General features: G+C 38.6%; 1 protein-coding gene across 8 annotated transcripts in view; it reads left to right on the forward strand.

The window, feature by feature from the left end:
- PPP1R12B (protein phosphatase 1 regulatory subunit 12B) overlaps window positions 1–24,825 on the forward strand; it is a 207,698-nt gene that overhangs the window by 32,027 nt on the left and 150,846 nt on the right. For all 8 annotated transcript variants that reach the window (XM_029935476.1, XM_029935477.1, XM_029935479.1 and 5 more), the window contains exon 2: window positions 23,437–23,567. In XM_029935476.1, coding sequence (XP_029791336.1) covers window positions 23,437–23,567 — 131 coding nt within the window. The remainder of the gene's footprint in view (window positions 1–23,436; window positions 23,568–24,825) is intronic.

Below are 24,825 nucleotides of genomic sequence, written 5' to 3' on the forward strand. Positions count from 1 at the left end.
TTACTAAAAAAAATTTTTTAATGGCAAAATCCTGACTGAAATCTGAAAAAAAGAAACAGATCCTTTAAATGTATTTTCTATTTCAGTTATATAATAATAGCCATCTTTCCCTCTGGATAGTGTTATGGTTTAAATAATTATGATTATTCCAAGAACTTTTTTTCCTCCTAGTAAAGAGAACCTCCATTAAAAAGAATTATTGCAAACGGGGAAGGGGAATTTTTGCAATAGAGAAAACATTCTGCTGTAAGATCTGCAACATTAAGAACGGCTAACTTCAGAAACATACATGTAAATCTGAGTACTTATAATAGTTTCCTGTGTATTGAGTATGATCCGTTGACTTTCTTTGATTTTTGGCAAATTTAAGGCACTGAATAATTGAGAATCAGCTTAAGTACTATTGTATCTACACCTTGACAAAAGTTTGTTTCTGTTTTTATTTTTAAGACTAATATATTTATGTTGCCGCTACTGGCTTTTTATAATATCCTGGTCTTCATGAGGATTGTTTTATGAGAACATATTTAGGCATCTCTTTGCCTAAGGACTTTGCCAAACTGCAATTGGAAAAATGCAATTTCATAACTTTTCATAGTATCCTATTCTTTTACAGAAAGGAATGAAGACATGAAATAAGAGGGGAGAAGAATGCTTTAGAAGACCTTCAGTGGCAATCCAAACTCAGTCTGTTATTTAAGAAAGTATAGCTCGTGATCATGTTTGCATGCAGTTGATTTTTGTGTGAGAAAGCCTTCTGGTGCTTGCTCTGGTCTTTCCAGTGCTCTCTAGGCTAACCTGAAAAAATGACTTTGCTCTTGGCCTTTACCATAGTCTTTGAAAACAGATATATTCAATTACTTGGAGCCCTTGATTTCTACCATTCAGCCTTAAATTGGAGAACTACCAGTCTGGCACACATAGGATATTTCTTGGATGTTTTAAAAATTCCACAGAGCAAGAAAAGTGAACCTTAGCCTCAAAAAGATAACAGGATTAGTGTTGTTTCATTCTTTTACAAATTTTATTTATTTATTTTTAAGAGACCTTTTTTTAAGTTTATTTATTTTGTGAGAGAGAGTGAGAGAGAGCACACAGGAGGGACAGAGAGAGAGGGAGAGAGAATCCCAATCAAGCTCCACACTGTCCATGCAGAGATGGATCCAAGGCTCAAACTCACAAACCGTGAGATCATGACCTTAGCTGAAACCAGGGGTCAGATGCTTAACTGACTGAGCCACCTAGGCGCCCCTAATTCTTTTTTTTATTTAAAAAAATTTTTTAAATGTTTTATTTATTTTTGATACAGAGTGAGACAGAGCATGAGAGGGGCAGGGGCAGAGAGAGAAAGAGACACAGAACCGAAAGCAGGCTCCAGGCTCTGAGCTAGCTGTCAGCACAGAGTCTGACGTGGGACTCGAACCCACGAACGTGAGATCTGACCTGAGCCAAAGCCAGAGGCTTAACCGACTGAGCCACCCAGGTGCCCCCCTAATTCTTAATTAAGTAGAGACCACGGCACTTCACAAGCCTAGGGAATGAGATCTGTGTTTGGAGTACTGCTACTTAAGATTTATTTGAATTAGTCTCAGAGATTGACAACTAGATAGTTGTTTTGTGTCCCAAAAAGACAGCTTAAAAGTGCAGGGGGTTATTTGGCTGCTTTTTAAATTTAGTTTTTAAATATTTGTTTTTGAGGTAAAGCAAGTGCAAGTGGGAGAGGGGCAGAGAGAGGGGGATAGAGGATTCGAAGCAGGCTGTGCACTGACAGCAGCGAGCCAGTGTGGGGCTGGAGCTCACAACGTGCATGCGAGATCGTGACCTGAGCTGAAACCAAGAGTCAGATGCTTAACCGGCTGAGCCATCCAGGTGCCCCTAATTTTTTTTTTTAAGTAGGCTCCACGCCCAACATGGGGCTTTGAACTCATGACTGTGAGATCAAGAGTTGCGTGCTCTACCACCTGAGCCAGACAGGCACCCTAATAAGGTGGCATTTCAAAATTAATGGGACAAATATAGATTAATAAGTAGTATTAGGACAGTTGGTTCTATAGTTGGGGGAAAAATTAGACCCTCTGTCACCATCCATGGAAACATTCCAAAGAATTAAAGATAAAAAAAAATATGTATATATTTTTTAACATACTAATTTTTAGAAGGAAATATTGGTAAATATTAATTTATATTTTGTTTATACTTAAACATATAAAATGAAACCTAAGAACTTACATATGACAAAAGACACCATAAAAAAGGTTGAAAGACAGGTGAAAGACTAGGAAAAAGGTTTATGATCAAAGGATTAATATCCAGAGTAATCAGTTCTTCATACAAGCAATTTTAAAACTATCCAAAAGAAAAATGAGGGGCACCTGGGTGGCTTAGTTGGTTGAGTGTCCAACTTTGGCTCAAGTCATGATCTCACGGTTCATGGGTTTGAGCCCCGCTTTGGGCTCTGTGCAGACCACTAGCTCAGAGCCTGGAGACTGCTTCAGATTCTGTGTCTCTTTCTCTATCTGCCCCTCCCCTGTTCACGCTTTGTCTCTCTCTGTCACTCAAAAATAAATAAATGTAAAAGAAGATTTAAAAAAAAGAAAAATGAAGAATGTTAGTAGACAATTCTTTATATAGTTGATATCCATATGAAATTTCAGGGGACAAAGAACAGCCAAACCAGTCCTGAAAAGAAGAACAAAGTAGGAGGGCTCACACTTCCTGATTTGAAACTTCAAGACAGTGTGATATTGGCACAAAAATTAGACATATAGACCAGTGGGATAGAATTGGGGTTTGTAATAAATCCATACATTCATTGTCAATTTGGTTCTGTCAAAGGTGCTGAGACCATTCAATGAGGTAAAAAAAAATTTTTTTTTTCAAGGAATTGTGCTATGACAACAGGATAGTCACATGCAAAATAGTGAACTCGGTCGGACCTTTACTTCATACTATATACAATAGTATTTCTATTCAAAATAGATCATGGACCTAGATGTAAAAGCTAAAACTATGACTCTTAGAGGAAAACATAAGGGTAATATTTTCCATGCTCCTGGATTTGACAAAGGATTCTTAGGTATGACATCATAAGCATGAGAAACAAATGAGGAAAAAGAAAAGAAAAATAGATAATTAGAACTCATCAACATTAAAAGCTTTAATTCTTGAAAGGACACAAGAAAAAGACAATGCATGGAATGGGAGAAAACATTTGCAAATCATATATCTGAGAGGAGACTTGTATCTAAGATATATAAAGAACTCTTACAATGCATTAATAAAAAGACAAATATTCCAATTTAGAAACAGAGGATTTAAACAGGCATATCTCCAAGAAAGATGTATAAATCGCCAAAAAAGCACATGAAAATATGCTTGTTATTATTAGTCATCTGAGAAATTTGATTAAAATTACAGTGAGATACCACTTGATGGATGGCTGGATGGCTAGAATCAAAATGCCAGATAATAAGTGTTGGTGAGGGTGTAGGAAAATTGGAACTCTTACTCTGTTGGATGGAAATGCAAGATGGTAAAGCCACTTTGGAAAACAGTCTGGCAGTCGCTAAAACAATTAAACATAGAGTTACCACATGACCTAACAGTTCCACTCCTAGGTATATATTCTTGATAAATGAAAACATATGTCTGCATAAAAACATGAACATGAATGTGGACAGCAGCATTATTCATAATAGCCAAAAGATAGAAACAATCCAAATGTTCAACTGAGGGTTAACCAAAATGTGGTATATGCACATAATAGAATATTATTATAATATTATAGAGGGATGAAGTACTTACACATGTTGCAACTTGGATGAACCTTAAAAACATGCTAAGTGAAGAAGTCAGTCACTAAGGTCATGTATTATATGATTCCATTAATATGAAAGCCTACAATAGGGAAATCTGTGGAAATGGAAAGTATGTTAGTGGTTACTTAGGGCTAGGAGGAGAGAGGACATGACAGCTAAAAGAGTATGGAGTTTCTTTTTGAGGTGTGAGAGTTTTCTACAATTGACTCTGATGATAGATTCACTTCTCTGTGGCTATACTAAAACAAACAAATGAAAAAACTAAACAAAACACTGAAAAGTAAGCATACCATTGAATTATATACTTTAACTGGATAAATTATATGGTATGTGAATTATATCTTAATAAAGCTGTTTTAAAATGAAAAAAAAACCCTGAGAAACTGCTGAGTTTTATTATTAATCAGCAAAATGCAAATTCAAATACTTTTTATTCAGTACTTTAACAGAAATTATAAAATTGGTTCTGTCAAGTATGGATATTGGTATGAAATTGAGGAACTGGGCATTCTTATTAAACACTGCCTTGTAGATGAGTAAATCCTTTTCAGAAGGCAGTTTAGAACAATTTACAAAAATATATGCAAATTCTTTGACCTAGTTTTTTTAAAATGTTTATTACTTTTGTGAGAGAGAGGGAGAGAGAATAAGAGGGGGAGGGGCAGATAGAGAGAGGGACATGCAGAATCAGAAGCAGGCTTCAGGCTCTGAGCTGTCAGTACAGAGCCCGAAGCAGAGCTTGAACTCACAAATGGTGGGATCATGACCTGAGCTGAAGTCAGGCATTTAACTGACTGAGCCACCCAGGCATCCTTGACCCCTAGTTTTATTTCTTTTCCTTGTATTGGAACATGTGCAGAAAGATGCTTGTGCCAATATATCCTTTCTTTTGATTTTTGCTAAAAAAGGTTTTAAACATTTATTTTTGAGAGACAGAGCATGAGTGGGAGAGAGGCAGAGAGAGGGAGAGACACAGAATCCAAAGCAAGCTCCAGGCTCTGAGCTGTCAGCACAGAGCCTGACGCAGGGCTTGAACCCACGAACCATGAGATCATGACCTAAGCCAAAGTTAGACACTTAACTGACTGAGCCACCCAGGCACCCCGTATATGCTTTTTTTTTTTTAATGTTTATTTATTTATTTTTGAGAGAGAGCACAAGAGGGGCAGAGACAGAGAGAGAAAGGGAGACACAGAATCTGAAGCAGGCTCCAGGCTCTAAGCTGTCAGCCTAGAGCCCAATACAGGGCTTGAATCCATAAACCATGAAATCATGACCTGAGCTGATGTAGAACACTTAACTGACTGCGCCACCCAGGCACCCTGTGCAAAAATATTCTTTAGTTCATTGTTTATATTACCAATGTTTATAATAACAATATAATAACATTGTTTATAATAAAAAATCAACAAAAACCCCTCAAGTTTATATAAATAGGGGAATGGTTAAATAAATTGTATGTTTATAGTATGGAAATCTTTTGTAGTTATGAAGAAAAAGTAGACCTATATAGACCTACACTAACATGGAAAGCATATAAAAATATTGTAAATAGAAAGAAAAATGTACAGATAATACATATAATATGTCCCTATTTATGCTGTTGAAAATTCTAAATGATACACAAAAACATGTCGCTGTGTAAGTATGTGTTTAGAAATCGTTTTAGAAGGATGTATACCAAACTAGACACTTATTTTCCAATTCTTTCACTCTTACAGTAAAAATATACTCTTGTGTTACTTAAATTACTTAAATCAATTTGAAGAAAAAGGCTATAATAAAACATAGTAGTGGATAGAACTTTGGGTGGATGTTAGAAACCAAGAGCGTTAGACGGAAGCCCTCCTGAGTGGTTTTATTCTCGTGTATCTCATGTAACTCTGTGTCAGGAAGTAGGATTAGTATCTATGTTCTTCACTTCCTGGGCATTACTTTCCATACTCTTATAAAAATAAAATACCTTCTGCACCTTTGACATGCTCTTTGGTTAGGCCACCTTCTAACCCTCTCCTTCTTCAAAGCCCACTCACAGCTTCCCTCGGTCTCATTACTCTCAGAGCATCCAATACTTTGGCCTCATAGTTTCTTAGTTTCCTGATTTTGGGTGTCTTCTCCCTCCACCTGGCTCTGTCACCCACTTCCACAGTCACACCTATGACAGTTTTCACCTAGAAAACTGCTTCTCCTCTAAGCATCTGGCTTTTTGAAGGGAACATGTAATTGCTAGTTGAGTCACTTGCACTATAACCAAATTCTTGTTGGGACCTCCAGTTCTTCTCCCCATCTCCTTTCTTCCTAATTTATCAGCTTCCCTTATTATCTTGTTTAGATTCTGTGTTCACTTCAGTAATACTTTCCCTGTTACTTCTTTACCTCTGAAATTTTTAAACTTACCCAGCAGAGTCCTAACTGTTATGAACCCAATTCTAATTTCTCTGTGGTTACACCTAAGTGGCTAAAAAAAATCACAAAATAGTGCATATTTTTTACCACTTTACATCCATGGTCACCAAATTCCAATAGATCCTTCTCATTGTCTGGAAACCTCATTTTGTATCCACTCATTACTTCTTTCCCTGAAAAGATCATTTCATACTTCTTTACTCTCCGCACCCTCTGATCACCCTATTTTCTCCTTTTTTTTCAACAGTATTACCTCCTACTACTTTGTGTTCCACTCCACAAAATCTCTGATCTGGGCTTTGTCTCCATCACTGCACCAAAAAAAGCTCTTTAAAGAGCTTTAACATGAGACTTGTTAAAAATCTCTGATGACCCTCAGGGTCTAAATTGAGAGTTGGTATAATAAAGTAGTTCATAGTATAGGCTCTGAATCCAGACTGATTGGGTTTGAATGCTGGTTTAGTTTTTGGCCATGTGACCTTGGACAAGTTGCTTAACCTTTTACAAGTGAAAATAATAATATCCTTTCTAGAAGTTTGCTAGGAGGATTAAATTAATATATAAGACAATTCTTAACCCATACTACTAAAAAATATTAGCTTGTTAATAATATTTGTTAATTATAATAATCTGTAATAATTATATAAATAAACATTCTGTCAATTATATAATCAACATTAACTAATATTTATTAAATATCATTAATATAATAAACATTATTATTAATTCTACCACCACCTTTATTACTATTTTGGTTATTCTACTTCACAGATAAGATAGAAAACAGAGAAATTAGAATTTCTTTTTTTTATTTTTAAAATTTATTTATTTTTGAGAGACAGAGAGACAGAGTGTCAGCAAGGGAGGGGCATAGACAGAGTGGGATGCAGAATCCAGAGCAGGGTCCAGGCTCTGAGCTGTCAGCACAGAGCCCTATGCAGGGCTCGAACTCATGAACCGCAGGATCATGACCTGATCTGAAGTCGGCCGCTTAACTGACCGAGCCACCCAGGCGCCCCAAAATTCCAAACCACTCTGCCTTTGTCTGAAACACTCTCCTTTCCTTTCCTCTTACTGTAGTGACAACCTCCCGTCTAAGGCTAATCCTCCCATCTTTGTTTTGGAACCTTTCTTCTGCAACCAGTCACTGTTCAATCTCTCTCTTCAGTCTTTTCCTTTTATTTGGACTTTTCCAAGTGTCATTAAACATGTACAGATCCCTTCCACCTTGGAATAACAGAATCCTCTGGGCCCCTTCCTGGCCTTTAGTTACCACCTGCCTTTTTCCTCCTGTTCTCAGCCATATTTTTAAAGACTGAATCCGGGGCGCCTGGGTGGCTCAGTCTGTTGGGCCTCCGGCTTCGGCTCAGGTCAGATCTCATGTTCGTGGGTTTGAGCCCCGCGTCGGGCTCTGTGCTGACAGCCAGCTCAGAGCCTGGAGCCTGCTTCCAGTTCTGTGTCTCCTTCTCTCTCTGCGCCTCCCACTCTCATGCTCTGTCTCTCTCTGTATCAAAAATAAATACATTTTAAAAAATTTAAAAAAAAAAATAAAGACTGAATCCATGCTTTCCTTTCCCTTCACTCTTTATTCCATTCCTATCTCAGCTTTGCATCCTTACTGCATTGAAACACTTCTTGCTGAGGTTATCAGTGACCTTCAGATTGCTAATTCTGACATTTCATTCTTCATCTTACTTGACTGTCAGCAACATAAACCACTCTCTCCTTCTTGAAACCCTTTTATACTATGACTTTCATGATAAATTTCTCTTGCCTTTCCCTCCCACTTGTTATACTTTACTTATTTGCACATTGTTCTTTACCCAGGTTTTAAATGACAGGATTTTTTTCAAAGCTTGGTGCTGGATCTTCTCACTTTACTGTCTTTTCCATATCGTGTTCATGTGTCCAGCTCAAAAAACATTGGCTGCTATCAAGATTATTATCATCAACATTATTATATATATTATTATTATTAATATCTATTATGTATAATATCATTACCTTTCCCTTCCTTGGAGGACTTTGGGGAAGACCCATGGGAATATATTTAAATTTTAAGTATTTTAGAAGAAAGAATAGCATTATAATTTACTTATATTTTATTATTTCATTGAAATTAATCTGGCTTTAAACTACAATAAAATTTAATTCTACTGATCAACTTTAGTACAGTATTGGAACAAAAAATTTGTTGATGGGGCACCTGAGTGGCTTAGTTGACTGAGTGTCTGTCTGACTCTTGGTTTCAGCCGAGGTCATGATTTCATGGTTTGTGAGTTTAAGCCCCACATTGGGCTCTGTGCTGACAGTGCAGAGCCTGCTTGGGACTCTCTCTGTCCCTCCCCCCCTCAAAAATAAAATAAACATTAAAAAAGCTTTTTGAAAATCAGGTGCTTGAATAGCTTAGTCGGTTAAACTTCCCACTCTTGATTTCAGCTCAAGTCATGATCTTGGGGTTTGTGGATTGAGCCCTGCATCAGGCTCTGTGCTAATAGTGTGGAGCCTGCTTGGGATTCTCTCTCTCCTTCCCTCTCTCTCTGCTCTTCTCTTGCGTTCTCTCTCTCTCTTTCTCTCAAAATAAACAAACGTTAAAAAAGTTTTTTAAAAAGAAGTTGTTGATATATCTAGAATCACTGGGTTATGAATCAGCAATCATGAGACTGTCCAGATTCAGCAGTGTTCAAATACTATACACGAAGCTGTTTTCAGGCACTGAAGAAAATGATAATGGTAATGAGGAGAATGATAATAATAGAAGTAATAAGAACAATGACTATAACAAAAATGTCACATGTTCCTAACAGAAATATCTTTTATATGTTGAGTTTTCTGTTCCTTAAATTTGGCAGATTCTCAGAGTGTGTGATCTCATGGCCTAGAAGAGGAAAGAGATCTCCCAAGAAACTGAGAATTCTCAGCCAGTGCACTGTACACCTTTCCCCCACCCCCTAGAGCCCAGAAAGCAAAAATGGAAACCCAGAGACAAACCAATTATGATTTCATTTCCACAGAAACTAGCTGGGATTTTACAAATGTGACATTAACAGAGAAAATGAAAAGTTCCTACTTCATGCTATGTCATGTTAGTGTTGCCTGGTAGGCTGTGATCTGAGTCCTCATGGGACCCTGTCATGGTTGTTATAGTGTTTGATTTTGACGACATTAAATTGCCTTTCAGGGGGCGCCTGGGTGGCTCAGTCGGTTGAGCGTCCGACTTTGGCTCAGGTCATGATCTCACAGTTCATGGGCTTGAGCCCGCATTGGGCTCTGTGCTGGTAGCTCAGAGCCTGGAGCCTGCTTCAGATTTTGTGTGTCCCTCTCTCTCTGTCCCTCCCCTGCTCATGATCTGTCTCTCTCTGTCTCTCGATAATAAATGTTAAAAAAAATAAATTACCTTTCAGGAAGTGTTCACTATTTAGTTACTTTGAAGTCCCTCCCTCTTCTAACCTGTCCTTCCAAAACAGCTTTGATATTTAAGAGGTAGCATGCCAGGTGTATTGGTTAGCCCCATATTACCAGACACAAGGAACCTTCTGTCAGAGGGCCTGTTGTGTCTGGCACAGAATCAACTGGGCACAGTATCATAGCTTGCCTGGCAGAGGTCTCAGCAGAGGGGCAGAACATCCCTGGCAGGCTGAGAGTGGCAAGGGTGGTGCCATAGGTTGCCCAAGTAACTCTGTTTTAGTTAGGATCCTAACTGGCTGAGAAAACATACCTCTTCCAGTGGCTTTGGTGAAGGTTTTTGATCACTAACTATTTCCATTAGAGTTTAAGAGCAGGATCAGAAAAGGGCTCCCGTTCTGTTAACTTCTTACTTTTTGCCATATACAGTGTGATGTTGGTGGAGTTTCAGATTTCACTGTTTAGTTCCCTCTTTCACTCAGTACCAAACACAGGTTATTTTGTGTAAATTGAGGCGGGAGGTGGCCTTTTGTATTACTAAAAGTTAGTATTTGTGATTTTTGCTCTGTGGATTCTGAGATGTTGGCTCCCAGCTACCAGTGCCAGGACAAATTGGATGCTCACTGGATATGCTTAGAGATGAATATTAACATGATTGATGATACTGAAAATAGGATATTTGAAATTATTTTCATATTTACTTACAGTCACGTTTGTCAAATAACCAGGAGATTTGTAACCTAATATATTAAATTCTGTTCTCTATTATTAATAAGACCATTAAGCAAATCTATATTGAATTCTTTCTGTGTACAGAGCACTATTCTAGGCCCTGGGGATACAATTAGTAAGTCACAGTCTGCATAGAAGGAGTTCACAGTCTGGTTAGGAAGTTGACAGAGATTACTACAGTAGAATGCAATGCACTTTATAATAGGCCCTTAGAAACACAGGTGGCACTTACTAACTCTGGTAGGTTGGGAAGGACAGTCAAAGCAGGCTTTATAGAGGAGTAATGTTAAACTAAGTTTTTGTGGGGGGAGGGGACTAAAAAAGAAACCACACCAAAAAAAACTAAGTCTTTGAGACCATGTAGAAGCTCTAAGCAGGGAAGAACATTTCAGGCTTAGGAAATGGCATGTGTAAGTGCACAGAGGTATATGAGAGGGTGGCACATTTGGAGAATTGTGACGGGAATGGTGTGCAGTAGCTAGTAGCACTATATATGAGCAGTTACATTGTGCCAGTCACTTAACCTGTACACATAGTGAATCATATAGTCCTTATAACTTGACACTATGGGAAAACTATGATTGTTATTTCCATTTTAAAGATGAGGTAACAGAAGCAGAGGGAAGTAACTTACTTATGGTCTTATAGCCATTAAAATTCACAGCTAGCATTTGAACTCAAATTTTTTTGTTAGTGCTGTAAATTGGATATCAGTAAACTATAGCCATGGCCCAGATCCAGGCCACTACCTGGTTTTGTACAGCCTATGAGCTAAAAATCGTTTTTGCATTTTTAATTAGTTGAAAAGAGCAAAAGAAGAATAATATTTTGTGACATGTGAGACTTCTACGAAATTCAAAATTTCAGTGTCTATAAAATTTTACTGGAACACAGCCACACTCATTGGTTTCATATTATGTATGGCTGCTTTCATACTATGGTGGCAGAGATGAGTATTTGCCAGAGTCTATATGACCTACAAAGCCTAAAATACTCATTTTGTTTTATAGAATAACACAGAGAGCGTGCATTAATAGCAATAGTTGGATTTATGTCCTACTTATCTTTTTAAAAATCTGTTTTCATATTTGTTATCTCATGTGTCCTCATATCAACCTTGAAATAAAAGGCAGGTTAGGTTTGGTGCTTTCTATCATAGTTGGGAAATTCAATTGTAGAAAGATTGGGATGGGCTGTGACATTATACTCTTCTGCTTGTACAGTGTCTTGTAATGTCTCTCATTCTATTCTGAAATTTGCCCTCTACCTCTGTCCTAGATATACAGTTGATCAGAGCATGGGCTCAAGGCCACTCCATAAATGAGACAGTTGAGATAGATTGAAAGAACAAGGTAACACACACTCTTTACTTAACCGTCAGCACCTCTGCAACTGCGTCTGAAATTCTCTGTCTTGGCAGCATTCAACTCATTCTGAGCACACTGCCAGTGGAGTGCTTCAGGAGGCTTGTATTTGATTTCAGATAAGTAAGCACTTGTCATCAAAGGAGACAGGGGCATTTTTCATTTTCATTTCCATAAAGGGATGCTGTTGCGTTGTTGGGCTACATGGAAAGTCTTTGACTTAATGGTAAATTTTGAATCCTTTTTTTAGGTTTTCACTTATCCATTACTCTACCTTTAGAATATGAAGTTTTTACTTTTTTTGCTAATCTTGATCTTTTCCTGAGCTTAGGAATGCTGCCTCTTTTTGTTAAAATAATTTTTTTACATTTATTCATTTTTGAGACACAGAGAGACAGAGCATGAGCTGAGGTGGGGCAGAAAGAGAGGGAGACACAGAATCTGAAGCAGGCTCCAGGCTCTGAGCTGTTAGCACAGAGCCCCATGTGGGGCTTGAACCCGTGAGTGAGATCATGACCTGACCTGAAGTCGGACGCTCAACTGACTGAGCCAGCCAGGCTCCCCGGGAATGCTGCCTCTTGATAAGTAAATAACAGGAGCTTTCCTGGTGACCTGGACGCTACCACCAAGCTAGTCAGGGAGAGTGAAGTCTAACTCTTCTATGTGTGACCTCAAGGGATGTTTGTGTTATCTATTGTTTTTTTATTATTCATTCTGTCCTACATCTAGGATATAGCAGTCTGAGGATTAAACTATAAGCCATGTTTCTTATATTATTGAGTTTTATGCTTTCAGGCAAAAAGAAGTTAGGTATTTAGATTTCTAAAGTCTTAACCACCAGTGTCTTCTTTTTTAGCCTCAATATGAATTTCTATTATCAGCAAAATGGATTATACCCAGATTTGGTCTGTTCGGGCCCAGCAGAAGTAAGAGTACCTTAAGAGAGGTCAACTATGTTTCTGCTCATAGCCAGCATGTTCTAGGCCACTGGCAGTGCTGAGGTCAGAGCAATGGAGAAAAACATTTCCCTGTCCCAGGGGTTAGATGCCTCAGGGATGCTGAAATACCTGAGGTGATGGATGGCACAAATGTATACGTTTATCAAAACTCAGTGGATGTGTACTTAAGATCTGTGCTTCTCATCATGTGTAAATTTTACTTCAAAAGAAAAACATACTCAAAACAAGTTTTGAACTCTTGCTAATGATATGTTTGTGAAATATTTGGGTAAATTATTAAGAATGTCTGAACTAGGACTGACACAGTGTTAATGGTGGCCTACAGGTCATGTTAGGGCAAGTCGGTATTCACTGTGAAATTTTTTCAACTTTTCTATATGTTCAGACATCTTCATAATAAAATATTTAGGAAGAATGCCTAAAGAGGATGACCAAGTAGTATAACTTAATAAAGCGGAGTAGGTATAAACAGTAGGGGATGGTGGGGAGTAGGGCATCAGGTACTCATGCTTTGCCAGAGAAGGTAACTTCTATTCAACTTCAACTAATTGTTCCTTTGCATTTTCAGATAGTCTATTTTTTTTTTTTAATGTTCACTTATTTTTGAGAGAGACGAGAGTGTGCACGCACATGAACGGGGAGGGACAGAGAGAGGGGGGAGACAGAGGTTCCAAAGCAGGCTTTGCACTGTCAGCACAGAGCCCGATGGGGAGGCTCAAACCCTGAGATCATAACCTGAGTTGAAGTTGAATGTTTAACCGACAGAACCACCTAGGCACTCTTGTTTTTTTTTTTTTTTTAAGTTTATTTTGAGAGAGAGAGCGTGCACGCATGCGCGCGCTAGAGGAAGAGTGAGCAGGGCAGGGAGAGAGAGAGGAACACAGAATCCCAAGCAGGGTCCATGCTGACATGGGAGTTCAGTTCTACAAACCATGAGATCGTGACCTGAGCTGAAATCAGGAGTTGGACACTTGCTGACTGAGCTCCCCAGGCACCCCAAGATATTTTAATTTTTTTTAAATTCTTGAATGTGGAATTTTTAATGTGAAAAATCATTATGTTTAAAATGCCACAAGGGCCAAACAAAACGCTTTTAACTTACCAACATTTTTCTATCCCAAAGATTTTAGTTTTAGAGAAAAAATTGGAGGTGTTTTCTTGGGTTGTAAAGTCACCATTGTTATCACTAACGTGTGACTTTGAAGAGATTCCAGCAGTAGCTAAGGCTTTCTACCGTAACCTCAGTTCCCCTGTTCTGTGGGCTCCTGTACAGAAATGCTTTGCCAGAGCCCTGTCACAGTATTCATGACACTGACCCAACCAGGCTCTGCTGGGGGATGAGAACAGCTGTGAGGTTGGGCTCGTTGGCATGATTTCCCTGGGCTCACTTTAGGATTATTTAATAGGGAAAGGGCAGCAAGCAGTACATGCTAGCTTGCTGCTCAGATGTAGTTCCTGGATATAAGTCACTTAGGCTTTAACAGAAATTAGCACTAGGTAGGAATCAGCAACAGAAAAGACTTCTAAGACTTCCTAATATTCCTTGTTTTGGCTAAACGATGTCACAGCTACATTGTCCCTTCTGCTTCAGGGATGCTTCTCAAGTCTATCCCTTCCTCCATGTCTCCACTGCTGGTACCTCATTTCAAGACCTCATCCTCTCTAGCCCTTGATTAGAATTTTTCAGTGGTATCTTTGTTGTGAATTTTTCCTTCCAGCAGTTCAATCTTCATATTCCCACTACAGTTGTCATTCTTCTTTTTTAATGTGTTTTTTTTTTGAAAGAGAGAGAGCGCGCGCCTGAATGCATGCAAGCAAGTGGGGGAGGGGCAGAGAGAAGAGAGAGACACAGAATCCAGAGCAGGCTCCAGACTCTAGGATCTGAGCTGTCAGCACAGAGCCCGACATGGGGCTCGAGCCCATGGACCATGAGATCATGACTTGAGCTGAAGTTGGATGCTTAACCAACTGAGCCACCCAGGTATCATTGTTAAGATACAATTCTGGTAATATCACTCCCTGGTTTAAAAAAACTCAGCATCTCCCTGTTGCCTTCAGAGTAAAGGTTAAACTCTTTATCATGAGGTATAGGGACTTTCACTGCTGCCAGTCTATCCTACAGTCTCTCTTCCTTCCATTTCCCATTAACATTCTTCCGTGTGGCAAATGAAGCCGTGTTCAGATTTTCATGTGTGCCCTCACCCCCATCTGAGTACACACATGCCAAATGTCTCACCATTCCAAAAAACTCTTTTTTTTCCTTTTCTCCAGACCTTATTCTTTTCTCTAATACTGCTATTCCCTTTGCTTCTAATGTTCTTCTTTCCTTTTTTAAACTGGCTAACTCCTTCTCTTTTATAAGTTAGGTGAATAATATCCATTCTGTGAAATGTTCTCTGTTATGCCCAAAGTTAGTGACTTCTTTCTTTGTGCTATAGTACTTTGTACATATCACTCATTTTATATTAGAATACAATTTCTGTTGTCATGTATCATTTACATATCTCTTTATACCACTAAATGGTAAAGCCTTATTCATTTCTGACTCCTGTATCTTTGCCTAAGGACTATGTCTGGCATAGTATAGGCATCAGTAGATGTTTGTTACATGAATAAATGGAAAGATACTTTACAGTCAAGGAGCATATTACTAAGATAGATTCTTAACCTGTTCTTCGGTAATGTGAGTCAGTGTCAGATCCGGAACTTAAATCTGTCTTCTCAGATTTTCTGCGTGTGCTAAAAATAGACTTGATGGACCCCTCTGTAGCCAGTGACTCTGTTATGGCAAAACCGAGTATGCAGCCCTTGAATTTCCTTTGCCAGCTGTAGGAGTCATTCTTCCACTCCTGGCTCATTGTCTTCCCTTTCCTGTAATCCTTTTAATTTACTTCCTTCTCTTGTTAATAGAACCTGACTGTGGTCTGTTGGCGTCTACTAGAACTTACATAGAGGTTATGCTATATTTATGTTTAAGTATATAATTTTTGCCCTGTCTTGTGTAGAAAGGAATGTTCCTGCTAGCTCTTAGAGACAAGGGTGGTGGTGGTGGTGGTGATGGAGGAGGAGGAAGTAGTAGTGATAATAATACTAACAGCAGCACCAGTAACATGGTATTTAACTATATGCTGTACGCTGAGGGTTTTTATGTACATTAGCTCATTTGTAATCCCATGAAGTAGGTACAATGATTGGTAAGATGATTTTATAGATGTGGAAATTGAAGCATACTGAAGTAATTTGTTTTAAGAACACAAAACTACTGGAATTTCAACCCGGAAGTCTTTATTACATAGTCTGCACTCTTAACCAGTGCACCATACTGGGTAGGGTTGCTTTCCTCTAGTATTTTCTACTATATGGAACCCTACATGTGGGGAGACATGCCAATAAGTGATATGGACTAATATGTGACTAGCTTTGCCTCTGTAAAAGTCTTGATGAAAATGTGCTGGGAAAATAGTAACCTCTTGTTTTAATTATCTCCTTTTAGGGATAAAATTTACTGTATTGACTTATGCTTTATGAGAATTCAGTCTTCATATAATTTCTTCATAGCTTTTATTCCTTACCTAACTCAGATCCCAGAATTGCCTTCCTTCTTTTCACAAGGCTTACTTGACAGCCATGGAGCACTGCCCATGCCGTAACTTTCAGGCCGTGCTCTTGCAGCTTATGAAACACTTGTTTATGGGCACGGAGTGATCTGGAGTTAAATAGTAAAATCCTTCTCCCTGGGACAGCAATTTACTCTACATGCCAAGTTGGCAGCCAAGTAGATCTTTGGGGGGCCTTGGTTAAGACAGGTAGCCAAGATATGAGAGAGGTTTCTAATCCAGACTCATGCTAATAAACAGAGTGGTAACCAAAGCACTTTAATGGGATCTTTGTGTTTTGCATTTAGTCTAGTCAGGAGTGACCAGCTCAAATAAACCAATTGACCACATACCTCATGAAATTATTGGAAAATTAGACTAATATTGGTTTATCCTATATATGCTAAAGCAAAGTTATTTTTAGGAAGATAGTATCAGGTATTAAAAATGTTCCATGAGCCAAGTGGTATCTGGAGACTGGCCCATGAACTCTATCTATTTTGGATACCTCTAAATTGGTAAGTAGAAAACATTTAGGTGGTTCTGAATACGTGACCTTAGATAAGTCATTTAACTTTTCTGGGCCTAATTTCTCCATCTGTTACATGAAAAGTCCTAGTGTTTATTGTTTTAGCTACCGTGGTCTTTCCTTCTTTTACATCCTTGTTGTAATACGCTTTTTCCAAGGAACTCTTTTGATCAAGTCTGTTAAGATGAATCATCCCAATATTTAGTGTGCCTCAGCTCTTATGTGCAGAATCTGTAAGAAAATAACTTCAGCAAGGGCTTTCTTATTTCTGTACAAGTGTCCACAAGCTGTGTTCACTCTTTTGACCTGAGAAGAACTCATGCTTGCAATTTTCCCCGTAATTACTAGGCCTCATTTATTGTTCCTCAAAATCAGGATTATCAACGAGTAATGAAATAGAGATTTGGACATTGGAACTCTAAAAGTTCTGTTTGAAGAATCACCATGGACTTTAGGAAGATGCTGCTTCCATTTTCTGGGCCTTTTCTTCTTCTTGACTTTTTTAAAAACCTGCCTTGATCTAACAAGAGGTGGGTCAGATGTGTATAACCTTGTATGGTACAAAGTTGCCAAAGTAATACCTGTAAGACAACTTAATGGGCCTTTCTTCATTCAAGTGGATAAATGCATGGAGAATGGAGAAGGCTGAAGGGAACATTCGAAGGGTCAGGCCTTGGGGCATTTAGAGTAGGCTTTATTTGTTTTGTTTTGTTTTGTTTAAAATTTTTTAATGTTTTTTATTTATTGTTGAGAGACAGAGAGAGACAACATGAGCAGGGGAAGGTCAGAGAGAGGGAGACACAGAATCTGAAGCAGGCTCCAGGCTCTGAGCTGTCAGCACAGAGCCTGACACAGGGCTCGAGCCCACGAACTGTGAGATCATGACCTGAGCCGAAGCCGGACACTCAACCACCTGAGCCACCCAGGCACCCCTAGAGTAGGCTTTATTTGAATCCAGAACAAATATCTAAATATTGTCAACCCTTAGACAATATGGTACTTGCTCTTAACTGAAGGAAAGTATTTTCTGGTCCCAAATTGTAAACATTTACATCTGTGGGTAATATGCCAATTTACTGAGAACATAGTTTTCAGTCATATGATACTTCATGGAAAATACTTTACTTCTGCTGTTTCTGTTGGCTATCTCTCCTGAAAGGCTACAGATCAGTGTCCAGAGCCTGCCTGACCACTGAGTACATAATCAGATATAGTTCTCACCACCTGGGAGCCAAATTGTCTATGCCAGTGGGTTGTGAGTCTTTCACACAGGGCTGACAGTTGTTGGAGTCACCTGTCATATTGGAGCAGAAATGCTATTCTAATTCTCACTTGAGTAGTAGTTATACTGTATCATGATTGGAACAGAGAGACAGGTACTTGGAAGGAGTACCTGATCCAAATACCTGATCCAAGCGTTGGATCAGTCAGTCTTAACTACTAATATATTAAAGCCCTCTCGTAGTGATGATCTGTTGATGATTGAGGTTTCTAGATTTACTAACTCCTTTACCACCTTTAATTTACTAGTGTATATTCTTGTTCTGTGATGAGGCTGCCTCACTGGAGCAGGGGGACTTTGGGCTTTGAAATGTTGGGTTTCAGACCAAACTCCTCATCAGTACTGCCACCCTAGTTTCAGTTTCTGTCAGCAGCCAGAATACTTCCAGCAAAATACCTAATGTGAGAACCACAGTCAGGTTTTTCAAGGCAGGTATTATTTGGGCTAACAATTGTAGGGGGTGGGAAACCTTCTAAAACTTTCTATTAAATGCAGTCATCTTTTAAAAAGTAGTGTAATTAATGTTTTGACCACTCTTCATCTGACAAAGAAGGGATGAATCACAGCTGTGATTTTCATTAATACCAAGAAGGATGGGGCAGACCCTTCTGGTTCTGACTTCCTGTTCCCTGCCATTCATATTAGTTTTCTGTGGCCTTGGTAACAAATGACCGTAAATGTGGTTCAATTTATTATTGAACAGGCTAGAATTTATTATCTGGAGGCTAGATGTGGGAAATTCAGGTGTTGCTATATAATTTGTTCTTTGCCGCTTCCAGCTTCTGATGACTGTCAACATTCCTTGACTTGTGGCCATATCACCTCAATCTCTGTCTCTGTGGTCACATTGCCTCCTCCCCTTCCATCTGTTTCAAATCTCTCCCTGCCTATCTCTTACAAGGACACTTGTCATTAGAATTAGGGCTCATTTTGAAAATTCAGGATGATCATATTATCTCAACATCTTTAATTATATCTGCAGAGAGTCCTTTCCAAGTAAGATACATTCACAGGTTTCAGGGACTAGGATATGGACATAGATTTTTGGGGGGGGGGGCCACGATTTAACACACTATACCACTGAAAAAGAGATACATGGACAATACAAAATGGATGGGAGGCAGCAATATATAACATCCTTGACTTGGCCCTAGTCCATACATGGATGTGCTATATGATTTTGGTGGAATCATCTTGGGCAGCCTAGAGAGAAATCTTTGGGTGATTCTAGATATCTGAGAATCAACTAAATGTACAGAAAATGTGACTTTCTATGCATTTGAGCATTTATTCTTCTACTTAACAAATATCTATTGAGGGCTTATTATGTGCCAAATGCTGTCCTAGATGTTTGGGATACATCAGTGAATAAGTCGCCTTTGTGGAATTTACATTCTAGCTTTGCTAGCAATGACTTGAGATGTTCATAGAGGTGATTCAGGAATGTGGTGTTTGGCTGATGAATGTTTGTGGGAAAGAAATTATGCTCTTTGTTGTTATCTCCAGTTAGGGTTTTCAGCATAAAGTTGAAATTGGATAATTTGGGGGGTTATATGAATTTTGAATTATATACCTTGTATGTAGATTATTATTTTCATCATCATCATCATTATTATTATTGAATTATATAAATTTGGAGAAGCTAAAGAACAAAATAGTGACATGTATGGAATGGGGATATAATACAAAGATCATCCTCTCCCAACACTTTTGTCAACATGATCTGTTGAAGTCAAGGTAAGTATGAGCTGAAAAATCCAAACACGTAGGTGTTATGTGGCCCCAAGCCCAACTTGTAGTGTATCATCTGCCCTGGCACCTGGAGCTGGGTTTGGAGGGAAGAGAGTTGTTCTGGGGCAAAGGCAGGTAGTTTTAGCAGTATTCTGAGACACACGAGCAAGGTCAGCTCCTGGAGCCAGCGGCACTTGGTGGTGGTGACAGTTGCAGGCTATTTTGGGAATGGAGGAGGCTTTGTTTTGTAAGGCTTTCTCTGCACTCCCAGATTTAACTCTGGCACTGTTCAACCATCAGCCACTTTTATCTTTGATATAGAGAGAGCAATATTAGGTACAGTACAGAGATCAAAGTGCTCTTTTTATTATTTTATTGGTAAAATCAAGTCTTTTTCTTTAGCGATAGCTTATCATTGCCAGGGAAATGTGACATGCTGATTTTAGGAAGCTTTAAATTATTATCTGGTAATTTTTCTAATATCTCTCTGGACCAATAATTAAATAAATCTTGTTTTGTTAAAGGGCTTAGAAAAACTTGTTATTTTAGTAATATTCTGTGTGTCCTTGGGACTGAAAAATAGAAGGAGATGGACATAAGCCACAGCAGAAGGAGTTGGGTTAACTGCAAAGAAGAATATTCCCAATGATGTCATGAATAACATCAGAAACTTCTTTAGTATCCTTTGCCTGTTCAAGGAAAGGAAAGACTCATCTGTCTGGAAGGTTCGTGGTAGCTCTGCGTGGGGGCATCGTGTTGAGCCCACGGCCCTGGGCAGGGTTTTATAGATGGGTGAATCTGCTCATCTCCCAGGCTTCAGTGGTGAATGAGTCAGCAGCGCAGCTGCAGATGGAGTGGGCAGAAGGGCATCTAAATTTAGTCGTTATTCACTCGAGAAGGTTTTCGGTGATTATTCATCTCTCCTTCATGGCTTTAGTCATATTCCTTCTTCTGGAGACTGAAACAAACAAAAAGAACAGTGAATGGTCACTCGGAGATATTTCATGAGAGCGAGTGCCCTACAACTCTGTCAAATGTCTTTGAGGATGATTCTCTTTCAGCTTAACCATTGGTACATACTATTTTATTCACATTGTTCCTCAACTTAGGAACCTGCAGGATCCTGTACACTAGGAATTTTTGAAGTCAGACTTGAAAGACAAACTCTAAAATCTTGATAGTTCAAAGACATTTTTAACCAAACTGCATTCCCTCTAGAAGATACTGGAGGTGGGAGAGGGCAGTGATGGGTGAGGAGTTGGTACAGTTTGTGCTTTTTCCTCAAGAAGTTGCTATCTGTGAAACTGATGGTTTAAAAACAACAGTGCCACAAAAGCCTATGAGGTAGGTGGTATTCTCATGCTATAGATGAGTCCACTGATCCTCGGGTTACATACCTGCTCAAGCTTATCCGCAATGCAGCCCCGGGTCTAAGCTGGTGTTTTTAACAATATACTCTCCGTCAGTTTGTGGAGGATATGGGGGATAATTTCACTCTTGACCTACTTTATTTTATTTGAGAGGTTTCTTTGGAATTGGTGATCCACCAAATTGCATTGCAGATTAGGCCAGCCTTTTGTTGTGGTCTTCTCAAACATCGTCACAACGTCATTTTTCTAAAAGTACTATTTCAAGCATTTCGGATTTATAGACGAAAATATCACAAAACTGAAATGGTGATAAAGTGAAGGAGATTAAGGAAAGGAAGCGAGAGAAATAAGAGGGAAGGAAAGAGATGTTTCTCCTGTTTCATACCTGGACTCACTGGACTTATTTTTGGCCTTCTGGGATTTGGTTGCTGTCATCATCAAAGTGCAAAGAGTGATCTTGAGAACATTGGCTTCCAAAAGTCTGCCTGGTGGTGGTGTGGCCATCAGACCTAAGTTTTTAGTAACTGTTGAGCCAAAGAAATTTTGCAACCAAGCAGGAAGCGGTTGACCCAGCTGTTTTAACGCAGGTTAAGATGGCGCATTGACCTTCGTGATACAGGCATGTGTTACTATACGGGCAAAGCACTTTCTTCTCCTTGGACTTCAGAACCTTTGTCAAAAGTACCCCTTTCCATCCTTTCACTTAAAAGTCTTCGTTAACAGTTTTTAGCAAGGTACTCTGCAATGAGTTGGCCAAATCTTACCCTATGGGGATTGCAGACTGGCAGACATGCAGTATATGAGAAAAATTTAGTGATAATCGTAATGAAGTGTTCTACATGGTAAGGAAGTAAAAAGTAAATTAAGAGTGCTTGTAGAAGTTGATCAACCTGAGAGAACATCACAGAATAAATGTAACTTTTAGAACTACTTGTTGAAAAAGAGATCATTATGAATTTTGGCTATAAAAGTCACCTGGCTTCCAAAGGTCAGGTTAGAGGAATATATTATATTACATCAAATCAAATCTAGACTGATATGTTAGCCAATTTCAGTAACTGTAAAAAGAGTATCAAATGGGAAAGATGCTTTTTATAACTAGGGTTACCTAGTTAAATCTTCATCCAAAGTGAATCAACCTTTGTTCATCCATGCCCCTGCTTCTAGGCATATTGACATGAGGTTTATCTCTGGAGGGAGTTCTCATGAGTTCCCTTGGTAAGATGTGTATTACTTAAGTCCTATATACATTTGGAAAAGGGAGGAGTATTTTAATAGCCTGTACAGACAGTTGTGGATACTCTTCTTGGATATTATACTAAAACTCCCAACAAGTAGTAGTTTCTTAAATATTAGTTGCACTGCAGAATCTGAAACCCCGTCAATGGTTTTTTTCTTACTTCGTGACATTAAAAAAAGGAGTCTCATTTGTTTCTAGGTTCTGAATTATTCTAACTGTTTTGGAATAACCAACGTCCTGGTAATGATTAACTTTATTAATGTGGGCATTTTCCCTCCTTTTAATTCTGTACATATATATTAAGACAACCTTTTGGTCTGCAGATCTCATTGCTATTTGTGGCTGTTTCTTTTAGGCTTATGGTAAGCCTACAGTTTCTATTCGAGGAGCTCCTCTGCTTTCTCCTAATTGTTGTCATGAGATGGACACTAAGAATCCCTATAACCATCCATAACTACAAACATACTTTGCCATATTGTTTGGAGCCATTCAGAAAATACATGAAAAGAAAATACATTTGTTTGAAGTGATCACCTCATCCTTTCTCACCAAAGCAGGGATTGTTTGGCAACCCTAGGATCTTAAACTATAGCTTCCCACTGAGAAAACTGCATTAGATTCTGTATGACTGTTTTCTTTTAAAATTCATAAACCAATTAGTAATTTCTAACATGTTCTCTTTTTTTTGTATGATGATAAGCAGCTCACCCATTTGAAGTACTTTAGAAATCACTTCCACAATTAATCCTAATAGTACAGTAAATAAGATTAAGTATCAGTATACCTATTTCACAGCTGAGACATTGAAGCATGAAGACAGTTCAGGGGTTTGCATAAGATTACAAAGCCTAGAAGTCATCCTCTGGACACTTATATCAGTATGCAAGAAATAGAAATTAATATATCATTACAACTAAAGTATTGTCAACGCCCAGAGCAGTGTCTGGCACATAGTAGTACTCAATAAGTACTTGTCGAGTGAATGAATGGACTTTTCTTTTCAGGCCTGTATTGATGAAAATTTGGACATGGTGAAGTTTCTGGTGGAAAACAGAGCCAATGTAAACCAGCAGGACAACGAGGGCTGGACCCCCCTTCATGCAGCGGCCTCGTGTGGCTATCTCAACATAGCAGAGTGAGTCTCTGGGTGGGTTTGGACTCTTTGTAGGAGTGGCCTTCATTTCTCTTCTTCTCTTAAAACTTTGAATTCATAAATAGTTGTAATGTCTATTACAAATTTTAAAAGCTGGAAGTTGAATCTTTTTAAGGAATAGTTGATACTTTTTTTTATATATATAGCTGCTAAATCCATAGTGTTTTAGTTAACATTTTTTGTTTGCTTCAACTTTCAGGGGATTCATATTTATTGGAATATTTAGAGGTGACTTCTGTCTGTCACACTACCTGGGTCGCTTTGTGAGCAGCTATAACATACGCGGGCAGGCCTAGAAATTGTTTATGGACTTCCTTGTAAACTCGTTTTATTGTTTAAGAAAAAAATCAGTGGGGTGCCTGGGTGGCTCAATTGGGTAAGCATCTGATTCTTGATTTTGGTTCAGGTCATGAGCTCCTGGTTCATGAATTTGAGTCCCGCATCGAGCTCTGTGCTGACAGTACGAAGCCTCCTTGAGATTCTCTGTCTCCTGTCTCCTGTCTCTGCCCTTCCCCTGCTCTCTCTCTCTCTTTCTCTCTCTCTCAAAAATAAATAAATAAACATTAAAAAGAAAAAGGAAAAACTCAGTGTTCAGCACAAATGAAAGTAGAAAATGCCTGACATACTGATCACAACACCCATATGGTTAATAGCAGAAGAATGAACATAAACCTGGAAAAGAGGAAGGGCAGGGCCTGGCATGTGTTTGTTCTCCACATTAGCTGAGTGGTTTGTTTATTAAGACACACCAGTAGCCCCTGGCCTCCATAACTACTAGTTGTTCCTGCTTGGGCAGAAGAATCCTGACCACATGGTATCTGGGATATAAGACATACTAAATAAGTGTTGAATGAAGGAATGAAGTTTATTTTTATTTTTATCTTATTTATATGTTTGTTTATTTTAAAGTAATCTCTATTCCCAACGTGGGGCTTGAAGTCATGACCCCAAGATCAAGAGTTGCATGCACCACTGACTGAGCCAGCCAGCCACCCAACGTTGTTTTTAAATAGGAAAGAAACTTTGGGAGTTGAAACATCTTTAAAAAAATTTTTTATGGTGGGGGGTGATGGTCATGGAAGGGAGCACTTGTGGGGAAGAGCACTGGGTGTTATATGGAAACCAACTTGGCAATAAACTATTAATAAAAAAAAATAAAATAAAAAAATAAAAAAATTAAAAAAAAATTTTTTTAATGTTTATCCATCTTTTGAGAGAGACAGAGAGAGACAGAGCATAA

The sequence above is a fragment of the Suricata suricatta genome, chromosome 3 (assembly GCF_006229205.1).
Source record: "Suricata suricatta isolate VVHF042 chromosome 3, meerkat_22Aug2017_6uvM2_HiC, whole genome shotgun sequence".
Classification (NCBI taxonomy): Eukaryota; Metazoa; Chordata; class Mammalia; order Carnivora; family Herpestidae; genus Suricata; species Suricata suricatta.